General features: G+C 37.2%; 1 protein-coding gene across 13 annotated transcripts in view; it reads left to right on the top strand.

The window, feature by feature from the left end:
• Positions 1-13,050, top strand: part of ADD1 (adducin 1) — a 66,592-nt gene that overhangs the window by 30,570 nt on the left and 22,972 nt on the right. For all 13 annotated transcript variants that reach the window (XM_069794915.1, XM_069794904.1, XM_069794890.1 and 10 more), the window contains exons 2-9: positions 1,441-1,653; positions 2,934-3,096; positions 4,810-4,961; positions 8,191-8,271; positions 10,003-10,152; positions 11,368-11,511; positions 11,637-11,735; positions 12,117-12,293. In XM_069794915.1, the coding sequence (XP_069651016.1) occupies positions 1,459-1,653; positions 2,934-3,096; positions 4,810-4,961; positions 8,191-8,271; positions 10,003-10,152; positions 11,368-11,511; positions 11,637-11,735; positions 12,117-12,293 (1,161 nt within the window). In that variant the 5' untranslated portion in view covers positions 1,441-1,458. The remainder of the gene's footprint in view (positions 1-1,440; positions 1,654-2,933; positions 3,097-4,809; positions 4,962-8,190; positions 8,272-10,002; positions 10,153-11,367; positions 11,512-11,636; positions 11,736-12,116; positions 12,294-13,050) is intronic.

Here is a 13,050-nt window from a genome sequence, read left to right as displayed (position 1 = left end):
AATGGTACTAATCCTTGCAAAACTAAAGATGCGTAATGAAATTGACTGTTTAAATCAGTGTTCTCCTTGCTGTGTGAACCCCGAATCCAAATCAGCATTATTGAAATTAGTCTTTTTCACCGTACTGGGACAGGGAGCCAGATTCTGCTACTTTATTCTCTTTATCTGTTCTTCCACCTCCAGGAAAAGACCTGCTAGCTTTTCTTGGCTCATTTTCTTGGTAAAGTTGCTAAATGTCATGATGGCAAGGAATTTCAACCTTGCATATTTGGTGTATAATGTAAATAATTGCAGTTTGCTGAACTAGCAAGCCATTCAGAGTTAAATATTCTTATTACAGTTCAGTGAAATACAGTTTGTGTCGGTGCCATTTTGTTTAATCGTGTACAATATGCAAAAAAAAAAATCTTTTCTGAAAGAGCTTTATTTTAATTTGATATGTCAGATGATCAGGATTCAGAAGTTTAAGTCTCCAGGTGTTGCAAGGGTGGCTTTATTGAACTGGTTGCTTGTCAGTAGAAGGCTTCAAAAAATCTTCTAAAAAGGGTTTTGGAATGAAGGTTATAATAATGTGCCCAAAAAACTAGGGTCATGTTACGCAAAGGGATTCTTCTGAGTGAAAGGATGTGTGTATGAGCAATGCCAGCGGGGTTTTCAGCCTTTCTAGTAGATACATGCAATTGCTGATTACAACATGTAAAACTGAAATGAACCCTAGCCAGTGGGTGGGGGTTGTCTTAGTGTGTGTGCTTTCCAGATTCCAAAAACCACATGCTAATCTAGTGATGTGCATGCCATTGAATGAACCTAAAATAAATACATTTGTGAAGAGTACGCCTCAGGTTGCAGAGTCAGTATTTCTGTGTTTGTCTCCAGAAACATGTTAGTAATCTGAGCATGTTTTGGTGGGGTTGATTCTTCATATTAATGAACATGTGTAATGTCTTATTTTCCGTAATGATTTAAATTCTGATTTATGCAATATTGTTTTCATTGTGTCTGCTTAAACTTTAAGTAAAAAAAAACCAAAAAACAAAACCAAGGAGTTTAGACCTCATGTGTCTTGAACTTCTCTGTCATTGTCTGTGAGAAGGTTTGAAGGACTCTGGTGCTTCCGAAAATCAAGCTGTGTAGACAGCTTAAAGAACTGGAGGTACTTTAAATGGGAACTCTTTTATTAGTTTTGTGTAGCATGTACGTATGTAGCATATTTGACTTTTCATATATGTTAACCTACTTTTCTAATCATGTATTTTAAAATCTTTCTTTCTCCTCTAGAATATTGCTATCCAATTTCACAAACATGGTTTCTGTGTTTGGGAAGCCATGCTAATTTTAGGTGGATTTTACCTGTTACTCTGAAACAAGAAACATGTACAAAGTTCTTAATTATTTCCTTGCTTGATTTATTTATTCCTCTTCTCTGTCCCCTCTTTGTAGGTTCCTTAAAACTGTGCTATGAATGGTGATTCTGGTGTGGGGGTGGTGACTTCACCACCTCCAACAACAGCCCCTCATAAAGAGAGGTATTTTGATCGAGTTGATGAAAATAATCCAGATTATTTGAGAGAGAGGAATATGGCACCTGACCTTCGCCAGGATTTTAACATGATGGAACAGAAGAAGAGAGTCTCCATGATTCTTCAAAGCCCAGTAAGAAAAGAAAATGCTCCACCTTTAAAGTGATAAATTTATTATCTCTATTTTTAATATCCCTATGGAATTGGAGAATTTTGTGGTATCCTAGATCCATTTGATCTTTCTTCTGGTTGGCCTTTCTTCTGAAGTATTCTAATTGTAGCCTAATTTTTCCTCACATTATCTGGTTGAATTTTTATTGTCTACTCATAAAGCAGCTCCTCAGTCTTGCTTTCAGAATTCTCTGTGTAATCATAAATTTTTTTTCATATTTTCCATCTAGTCTGGGTCAGACATTTTTTCACTTGTTTCATATTTTCAGTTATTCATTTAAACATATAAATTAAGTAACACTTCAAAGAGGAGCTTATACAAGGCAGGTCTGTCCTGTGCTTAATTTTCATACATAATTCTGACGTGAAATATTTTTATATATCTCTTTCTGAATGCTGCACAATAATAAACTATGAATGATTGACATTTAATATTAAAGATATTTCCCTCAGGGAGAGAGTACACAAAACAACATTTATCTCATAACATTTTTTTCCTTTTGTAATAACTGATGGTTGACTTTAGATACAAAACATTTCATGACAGAACTTCATTAAAAATAGGGATGTATTGGTATATTTACAGTTTTTCCACGTGAAATCAACCCATTTTATTTAGATTCACTTAATGATTGGAATACTTCTCTTTCAGTACAAATTCCAGTGTTCTTGTCAAAAGCACCAGCTACTAACAGTAGTAAAAAATACTGTTTTCTTCCTTTCAAAGTTAAAGCCAAAAAAACCCCATTACCAAAACAAAAAGTAAAAAAAAAAACAACCAGGAGAAAAGTAACAACCCCTTGTTTAAACATACTTTAAAAATTTAATAGCTATTCCTTCCTGTGTTCCTGGATTCCTTCTTGGCTCTCAGTTCCCTGTAAGCCACACTTACAACTTTCCTTCTCTTTTCTGGTTCTGCTACTTTTCTTTTCATGTTTTGTGTTCAAGTCAATTGTACGTACTGCTCCTTCTTCCAGAAATCCATGTTAGTAGGTTCAATGAGTTTTGGTGTTACTTGGAGAGAATGCTGGAATTTCCATTCACAAAAAAGTAAGTGACTCATATCCTTGGAGCTCGAGAGAGCAACATTTTCAAGTAACAGTGTGCACCCAGTAATTCTGCCCTGAGCTGGTTTTCAGAGGAGGTATAGGATGTTTCCATCTAAGTGCTAAAAAGAAGCTGTGTGTGAAAGGTTGACGTTCATTTGAACATGCTTTACAGTATGCAATGTCCTGTTGCTAGGCTTTTTGTGAAGAACTGGAATCTATGATCCAGGAACAATTTAAGAAGGGGAAGAACCCAACAGGTTTATTGGCTTTACAGCAGATTGCGGATTTCATGACAACAAATGTACCAAATGTCTACCCTGCAGCACCACAAGGCGGAATGGCTGCATTAAACATGAGTGAGTGCACCTTAATTTATAATAGTTGAATTTTTTTTTTTTTAAAGCTTAAAATGAAGACTGTGTGAATAAGTGCTGTGAAGTTCAAATGCTATACTGTTCTGCTCACAGGAACATGGCAAACATAAAATGAATTGATTAGTTTCTAAATGCCACAGTGATATGCAATGTGATTCGTGTATATAATTTAAATCAAAAGCTATTTCAAGTGTGGTATTGTTGTGGTTTAGCCCCAGCCAGCAACTAAGCACCTCGCAGCTGCTCGCTTGCTTCCCCTCCAGCCAGTGGGATGGGGGAGAGAACTGGGGGGGGGAAAAAGTAAAACTCAAGGATTGAGATAAGAACAGTTTAATAGGACAGAAAGGAAAAAAATAATAATGATAATAACAATAATAAAATGACAATAATAATAAAAGGATTGGAGTATACGAAACAAGTGATGCACAGTGCAGTTGCTCACCACTCACCGACCGATGCCCAGTTAGTTCCCAAGCAGTGATCCGCCCCTCCCTAGCCAACTCCCCCAGTTTATATACTGGGCATGACGTCGCATGGTATGGAATACCCCTTTGGGCAGTTTGGGTCAGCTGTCCTGGCTGTGTCCCCTCCCAACTTCTTGTGCCCCTCCAGCCTTCTTGCTGGCTGGGCATCAGAAGCTGAAAAATCCTTGACTTAGTCTGAACATTACTTAGTAACAACTAAAAACATCAGTGTGTTATCAACATTCTTCTCACAGTGAACCCAAAACATAGCACTATACCAGCTACTAGGAAGACAATTAACTCTATCCCAGTCAAAACCAGGCCAGGTATCTTAACTGAAAAATAAGCCTGGTAAGTCAGCACTAGTGAAAAATGTAAAGATTTAAATATTACTAGTGTTTACCACATGGATTGTCTGCAGGAAGATGAAATGTTCATTAGTAGTCTAGTAACAGCGAAGGTCTTTAGAAACTAATTATTTTTGCCATTGAAATACTGTTTGCAGCTTTCTCCTGTGAGTGAAGCTATAGATAAGAAACATCAGCAAGCAAAACGAAGAAGGAAAACAAAAACCAAAATGTTTGAATGCATGTACACACAGGTTTTGTGTTAAGATAATATAAATCCTTGCCTGTGCTCCAAAACAAATCTATAGTTTAGACTGTAGCATGGCCTGGTTCTGCTTTATCACAGTTACTTTTAACCACATTTCTAATCACACTAACTAGAACTACAGTGTTTGTAATTATTTACCGTAATCCTCCTCTCTCTAGCTTGTACTTAATTTTTCCTAATTAAATGAACCCGTGTGCATCTTTTTATATTCCTCCTTTTCAGGAATACCAAATCGCGTATCTCAAAAAAGTGGAATATTTGGGGTTACATTTTTCTGTTAACAATGAATTTGTATTTTACAGATAATCATTAGTTTGAGAGAGAAAAGAAAATACTTTGCTAAGGGACACACTGTCACCTTAGCACTTACGAATATTAAGGAAGGAAACGAGTGCTGAGTCTACCAAAGATAAATAATGTTGTCTAAGACTGTCATGGTATTTGTGTAATATAAATTATGACATTACAGTAATTAAAGTTTGTTATCCATTTCTTAGGTTAATATGTTGATATAAACTAGTAAGAACAATGACTATAATAGTGGTGCGTGTTGTTAGGTTTTAACTGATGTTGAACACAACCCCCCTTGTGTTTTTTTACCCCTTCTCCTTTTCAGGTCTTGGCATGGTGACACCCGTGAATGATCTGAGAGGATCAGATTCCATTGCTTATGAAAAAGGGGAGAAGTTGTTACGATGTAAATTGGCAGCTTTCTACAGATTAGCAGATCTCTTTGGCTGGTCTCAGCTTATTTACAATCATATAACAGTGAGTATTGAATCAATGGATAACTGAACCAATTGTTTTAACATACAAGAGGATTGCTTCCCTCCCTCATCTGTCATTTTCTCTTTGTGTGGAAGAGGAGCAAAGTGGTTCTGAAAGCAGTATAACAGTGAAGAGATTTGTCATTGCATCTCAAGAATAAGAACTGGAACAGCTTGGATGTCAGCTACCATAGCCTGAATAGAGTCTTAAGAGAGTGTACATGAAAGTTCTTATGATGAAATTAAGATTCCTGAAAGACTCAGTCTTTTAGTATCTTAAATGCTTTAAATAATTGTATGTATTATTCTGCAATTTCATGTCTTAGTTTTCTTGCTAAGTACTAAAATATCTTCGAATTAGTCATTCAGATGAATTTTTTAATTCAAGGTACCAATCTTTTTGAAAAAGAAGCCATAGGATTTCTGAACATGAGTGAACTACTTAGCTTAATGCAGCGTGCCAACAATTTTCCTTGTGACTGAGTAATTGCTGGCATCCATAAAAATAATGACATGGAGGTCAAATCAAGGAGGTTTTATATGCCAGAAGAATGATCAACATGAGTCTCATGAGTAAAGTCACAGCTGTGGTGTGCAACCCAGTCAATTGTTTTCCTGACAGAGCTGAATTGTTTTTTTTCTACATAGTAGAGGTTGTCCTTTATGTATTTTCAGTTATTCTAGTTGCAGTCTGAATGAAATATGGTAATTTTATTATTACTGCTTTTTGAGATTTAAAGGTATATTATTTGTGAACTGATGAAGATGATAAATGATATCAGTAGGCATAGGATCAAGGCAATGTTGGTTAGGTTGTTTCGTTCCTTTAGTATGGGAACATATCCAGCATTATGGTTCTTGTAAACATCTCTGTGCCGCCCATGATTTTTCATATGTGACAGGAGAATTGATTTTGTAAAAGGGACATTAATGCAATAAAAAGATTATTAGATAAGTAGGTTTGTAGATGGCTTTTTAGTGTAAAGTTCAGCCCTGGGAATGCTTAAGCATTTAGATAGAAAGATAAATGTAATGAAGAGCGGCGTGCCTAGGGAATTGGTTAAGGCAAGGGCACATGATTGGGGTGGAATGCCTCAAGTTTGGTTTCTTTTGATGGCAGGGGAAGCACAGGAAGGTTAGATAATGGTGATACCAGTTGGGGTGGAAGACAGTCAAAGCACTTAGAGTATGAGATTCTGCAAGTATTTTAGACAGTTTTGAAGGGCAAAGTGGTACTGGAAAGCTCTTGGTTAATGGTTTGTCAGCAGCAATCACAAGTCATAATTCACCTGTCTTTTACAAATGCTTCCAGTTAATAGCATTCTGAAAGGTGACTAGTAGATATAATTTATCTTCAGAAGCTGATCTAGAACAAGGTTGTTATATTTACAAAGTAGTCTTGTCTTTGTTCCATATACCCATACATTAAGTAGTAGTGTGGTAGTAAGGCACTCCTTTGGAATGTGGTGAATGCCTATTGCTTCATGCAGAGCTGGAGTTTGACTCCAGGTTTTCAGTTTTTTGTGAGTGGATGCTCTAATTACTAGGTGATTACATTCACGTTAAAAGCTGCCAGTGCACTTCTTAAGTAAGAGAAAATATACAACAGCCTACTGTGAGGGGCATAAGCCTGTGTGTTAGAGGAGAAAGGAATTGTGAGGATATGAGAGTATATGCCAATCTGGGCATATCAAGGAGCTGGGTGGAGTGTCTTTGCTTTTCTGGATCCTTATCAATCACTGACAGCTGCTGTGTGTAGAATTGTTCAGACTGGTGCAGTCCTGACACAGAAGCAGAATTACAGAGCGTCAAGAGCTTTCATGTCAAGTACAGTAATGTGGAGTAAACTTGGGTGCCTCCAGGGTTAGGCAGAATTTGAGATTACAGATTTACAGAAGGTATACATCATTCACCAAGTCTTGGTTTGCTTTGAGGGCACGAGCTGTTGGATCTAATCCTAAAGTAAGGCGGTTTATGAGTCTTGCTGCTTGTTTATCTTACATTTGACCTTTCTTATTAGCTTTTGGGGCATTTTGACTAATACCTGTTCTTGGGTTTGCATAAATAAGTGAAAGATTTTGTAGATCGTGTACACTTTTGTAATGGAGAACTATTTTGGTGATTCATAAAAGTGCAGGTTAACTTCAACTAACTGGTTCAGTTCAAGGCTCTTGTGCTATAGCATGTTACCAGCTGGTTGTAAATGAAGCCAGATTTGTGCTAGAAGCTTTTGGATGACTGATCAACTACTTATTTTAGAAATTTTTTTTTCCTTGCAGTAGAACTATATCAAAGCACACATGTATTTAATGTTACAAGTAGTGGAAGACATGAGGGAGCATAAAGTAGCTGCATCTCAGGGAAATGCAGAATTCATAAATAAATAAAGAAATAAAATTTTTAAATTATTTATAAAAAAAAAAAAAAATCAAAAAACCCAAACACAAAACCTGGGTAGACTCATAGCAAAATAGGGAGTTGTCTTGCCTGTCTAGTAGAACATTTAAAGCCTTTTAATTCTCCATTGAAAGACACCTAAAATACCTAGCTGTCCTGTATTTTTTGTTGTACAGGCTTTTAACAGATGCATCCCAAGATGTGAATGGTTTGAAGTCAGAATTATTTTTGTATTATAAACTCCTGATTGTGTGAATTAGACAAAAGAGCAAAAACATAAGTGAGGGTCAAGATACTTGGCAGAAAACCTGCCAAGGATGCTGTACTGCTCACAGATGTCTCACAGGCACCAGCATCAGTGATAAAACCCTTCTCAGCATCAAGGTGTTTTAGATCTGTGGGCCAAATTCTTGTGTTTTCTCACACACTTCTATTTCATACCTTCTGTTTTACTAGGATAGAAATACAGTTGCAGTATAAACTCATTCTTCTAAAAAAAATGGTAACTTTTTATTTTCCCATTTCTCTCAGTATCATTCCTTTTATCCACAGTAGTTGAGTTGTCATTACCATAGGATCTAAGGACTTATTACCTTCCACCAATCTGAAGGACCCTGATACGTATCTGCCATCTGGTTTTGTTCAACACGAGTTAATTAACTGTTCTGTATGTTGATTATCTGTTACAGCATACATGAAAGTCATATTGCATGTGTTGTAGGCATACTTGCCCTGTCCACACTCAGGAGGTGAAAGTAACTGTCATGTTTTTGGGCCGCCTTTATGCTTTACTTAAATATTCTTAGTAACTTTTACTCTTGTTTTATCCTTAGGCCAGAGTAAATTCTGAGCAGGAGCACTTCCTCATTGTACCTTTTGGACTCCTCTATAGTGAAGTTACTGCATCTAGTCTGGTAAGCAATTGCTATTTTTCATAGCTGTAAAATATGAATAGCTGAATCTGCTCTGTATATCTGTCACTGTTTAAATTCTATCCTAGGGAATATTTTACTCTGTCTTACATGTTTAGAATAGTTTCATTCAACAGGGTTGTTTTTGGTACAGCTGAGGTATCTCTGAGAGCGATTTCTTTGCACATGTTCACCACCAGGTGTCCTCCAGTTGGTCTAGTTGTAAAGAGGAGCCAGGTCATTTGGATAGATCACGTCACACCCTAGAAAGCTGCTGGCTGTTGAGTCAGGCTTGTTGAGGGAAACAGTATGTGTTTCAGACATAAATGATGCAAACCACTTACAATTTCAAGACGTGGTGTCAGGTGCCTAATTTAGTTACCATCGTTTAATGATGTAAGTAGCTGAGAGTATAGATAGATTATGTTTTAGGGATCTAATGGTTGCAGCTGAAGACACAACTCTCTTGACTGTTAGCTGGTGGGAAGCATTTTGTGAGCATTTATTTTCAGTCTAGTCGACACTGCTGCTGAAGGCAACTTGAGTTAATGTGGTTGACTCTCTTGTGTTGAAACAAAATAGAAACTTGCACACTATTCTTTCTACCTGGCTACTGTAAGGTGAGTAACCTCTAGCAGAGAAGTGAGGCAAGTATGTGCAGCGTAGTAACATTTCAAACTTGACACCTTAAGGTCCCAATACTCTCCCTCAGCTATCTGTAAAGTTGGCTCTTTCTTACATAACTCCACCTTAACCATCCATGAAATTTTAATTGAAAAAGCTATAGGAAAAGGAATGGAGAAAACAGAGACCTGCCCTTTCTTGCCACTACAAGATTTTTAGAAGAGGGTAAGGGCCATGCTGTGGGGGTATTTTGTGTGTTTTGCACTTTTTGAAAGGTGTTCTGATTTTATCTCTATATCAGGAATGTAAGTACCTTGAGAATTAAGGTTGCATGAAAGTAGCAAAATGTACATATGGTGGAGAGCATGTTCACACAGAACATAGCTAGCAGCAGGATTTAATAAGAGAGACTACAGTGATAAGGCACATAGCTTAGCCAAATGAGCATGCTGACCAGCAGCCTGCTTACACGACTGCTCCTTCATCGCCCTTTTCTCTTCATTTCTCCCATGCTTGTTCTTCCCTTCTCCGCTTTGAAACTCCATTTTCTCCAATCTTGTTGTCTCCCAAATAAACAACCCATGCATAATTACTTTTTCCCTTTTATTCCAGTTTTGCTATGTCCATATCCAAATTTGGTATTATAACATTATTACCTGGGCAATCTCAGCCTTACATAGTATCAATGGTATGGTTACCTAGGTGCTGGCCTTTCAAGAACCTACTCCCCAAAAGGTCCCAATACTCCTCTTCAGGTATCTGTAAAGTTTGCAAGTTTCTTATATAACTCCACTGTAACTCTCTGTGAAATGCAGCCATTTGTCACAGTGCTGTCTGTAACTTTTGTTAGCTTCTTGCACTGTTACCTGTTACATGCAGCAGTTTCTCATGTCATATCCAATGGTTTCTGATGTCCTTTTTAGTTAGCTTAATCTCAAGCTAGGGCCCTGGTCATTATCCTACCTACAGCCTTATTGTGCACATTTTGACACTTGTTAAAATAAAATGCTGAAAGAAATATGGGTTTAGAGTTTCAGTGGTAGATGCTGAATTAAATCAGATTTTTGGCAGTCTTGATTCATTTATGAAATTAATTCTTTTCATTCCCAGGTTAAAATCAATATTCAGGGAGATGTAGTTGATCGTGGAAGCACTAATTTGGGAGTAAACCAAGCTGGTTTTACTTTGCACTCTGCAATTTACGCAGCTCGACCTGATGTTAAATGCATTGTTCATATTCATACACCAGCAGGGGCAGCGGTAAGCACAGCTTTTCATTTGTCGTCTGTCCTGTTCTCCCCCCCTGCCCAAACTGGAAAATAGGTGGATCCCCCTTAAATCAGATTTGCTTTCTTTTTGAAGAGCAGAAAGCCTTTAAGTCTGCCTTCAAATATGTGATTCTGTTTGAATCAATCATATCCTCCTTATTTGGTTGTTACATGAGTGGTCAGACAGTAAATTGAGCTCTGTAATTGGAAGATACATATTTTATATTTGTGTGGCCTATACCACAAAAGACCATACCTTTTGACAGTGAGTCATAAGAGCTACAGCGTATTTTGTTGGTTTTGTAAAGCAAATATATCAAGGTTTTCTTAAATATTTGAAACTTTTCCATTGCCTCTCATTAGAACAGCTGGTTACAAGTGAGTTTTACCTCTTTGGAATTTTTTGAGAATCATCTGGTAACTCTATTTCAAAGTTCACATTCTGTTTGTTTGGGTTTTTTTAACTGATTAACAGCAGTGATACAACCATTTTAAGGATAATTGATCAGATTCCTAAAATGGTGAATTCTAGAGTAGTCTTTAAAAATGTTCCTTAACTTTACCCGCAACATTGCGGAATTACTTGTGTCAAAATTCATTACTAGATTTCTTCTTTTGGGGGGGACGGGGAGGGGGAGAATCACTGAGTGGATTAAAAGGAATGAAGGATGCAGCTGATTTTGATGTTTGGTTTTGGTGTTTTGTTTTGTTTTTTTTTTTCCTGAGTCTTTTCATATTGGTGTTGGTGTTGTATAAAAGCAGCCATACTGAGTCAGACCCAAGATCAATGTGACTTCTGTATCCAATCGAAAAGTTGTGAAAAATAGCAGCTTTAGGGATGGAGTATACGACCACTATGTATGTGCCTATACAGACACATACATATAAAAATATATTTTCTATTATAATTCTCATCATTATAAGATTATTCACAATGAGGTTGGTGAAACAGTGGAACATGTTGCCCAGAGAGGTGGTAGATGCCCCATCCCTGGAAACATTCAAGGTCAGGTTGGACGGGGCTCTGAGCAGCCTGATCTAGTTGAAGATGTTGCTGCCCATGGCAGGGGGGTTGGACTAGCTGACCTTTAAAGGTCCCTTCCAACCCAAACTATTCTGTGATTCTATTATTATATTTTCTTTCTTTTTTTCCTTTCCTTTTTTTTCTGTTGCAAGAAATTAAGCTGGTTGTTTTAATATTTCTCAGGTTTCTGCAATGAAGTGTGGTCTCTTGCCAATTTCACCTGAAGCACTTTCTCTAGGGGAAGTAGCTTATCATGACTACCATGGTATTTTAGTGGATGATGAAGAAAAGGTGGTTATTCAGAAAAATTTGGGGCCTAAAAGCAAGGTCAGTATTTACACCTAGAATTAAAGAAAAGTATGTGTGGGGGGGTGGGGGAGGTATGCTCTTTAATCAAGAGCAAGAAAATACTTGCCTTACTGCTGTTAACTTTATTTGCAATGTCTCTCTAGGTCCTTATTCTCAGAAACCATGGCTTAGTATCAGTTGGAGAGACTGTCGAGGAGGCTTTCTACTATATTCATAATCTAGTGCTTGCCTGTGAGATTCAAGTAAGAATTTTAGTATGTTATATAATAATACAGTCTGCTTTATTAACCTTCAAACAGATTAATAGTTGTGCAATTCACTGGTTAAACTCTTGATCTAAACTAACATGTTGATTTGGAAATCATTATATTATGCGAGGACATCCAAAACATTGGTTTAACCAGCAATATTGAAATACTGTATTGGAACCATTGATTTGATATATGCTGCCTATTAAAACAGGTATTTCCAAAGCCTTAAGATAACTTCTATACAAGTGTGTTAATTTATTTACCTTTAAAATTAAGTAGATCTCTTCTGTTTTTTCTGATGTCAATTTTGGGGGCTTTTTTGGTTGTTTCCCCCTCAAAAAGAAACCTAAAGATGACTTTACTGTTTTTAAGGTACGTACCCTGGCCAGTGCAGGTGGACCTGACAATTTAGTGCTTTTAGATCCTGGAAAGTATAAAGCCAAGTCTCGTTCCCCTGAGTCTCCAGCAGGTGAGGGTACTGTATCCCATCCAAAATGGCAGATTGGCGAACAGGAATTTGAAGCTCTTATGCGAATGCTTGATAATCTGGTAAGGCAGGCGTTTTTGTCTAATTATTTCATATGATAATGTATGAATTACTTTAAAAGCTGCAATAAGGAACGTTAGTAAAGAATGGGCTGTGTGCAGTTAGGATAGTTTATACAGCCTCAACCTGTTCTTCTCCAAAGATTAAGTGCCCTCAGAGGAGGAGACAACATGAAAAGCGTCACAGAATGCTTCAGGTGTCCTTTGTGCAGACAGCAGATATACTTTGGTATTCATAATCTGGTAGTTATCGGTGAGATCAGAGGGGAGCCTTGTGTGATTTGGCACTTCTGAATCAGAGTACTGTGGTGCTTGCTACTCCTTAGTCTGTGTCCTCCCTTCTGTTCCCATCCTCTCCCAAAATGTGTAAAACAGTGTTAATGTTTTATCAGGTGCAGGGTCCAGCATAATTTGACTTTGTAAGACTCTACTAGAAACTAGAAGAGCTCAAAAGGCCGACTTCAAATAAATAAATAAAAGTCTTCAGTTAAAATGGTTTCAGTAAAATTCCATCTGTAATGAATGACCAGCTACCAACATTTTTTGTCCAGCTTTAATGGGAAAGGTGATAGCTTTCCTTTCAGAAGGCTCCAAGTGGTGTCTGTAGACAATGGTAGTGAACATATAAAGAAATATGGTCACTGTAATAATCAGACATAGTGTTCTGATTTGTGATTTAATTAATCTTTTTCCTTTGTAGACTTAACTGTGGTCTTCATGGTCATATGATGCATATGTCCCTGACAGGATCCTTTTAAGA

This window comes from Haliaeetus albicilla, chromosome 1, assembly GCF_947461875.1.
Source record: "Haliaeetus albicilla chromosome 1, bHalAlb1.1, whole genome shotgun sequence".
NCBI classification, from domain to species: domain Eukaryota; kingdom Metazoa; phylum Chordata; class Aves; order Accipitriformes; family Accipitridae; genus Haliaeetus; species Haliaeetus albicilla.
This window is presented reverse-complemented; position numbering and strand designations above follow the sequence as displayed.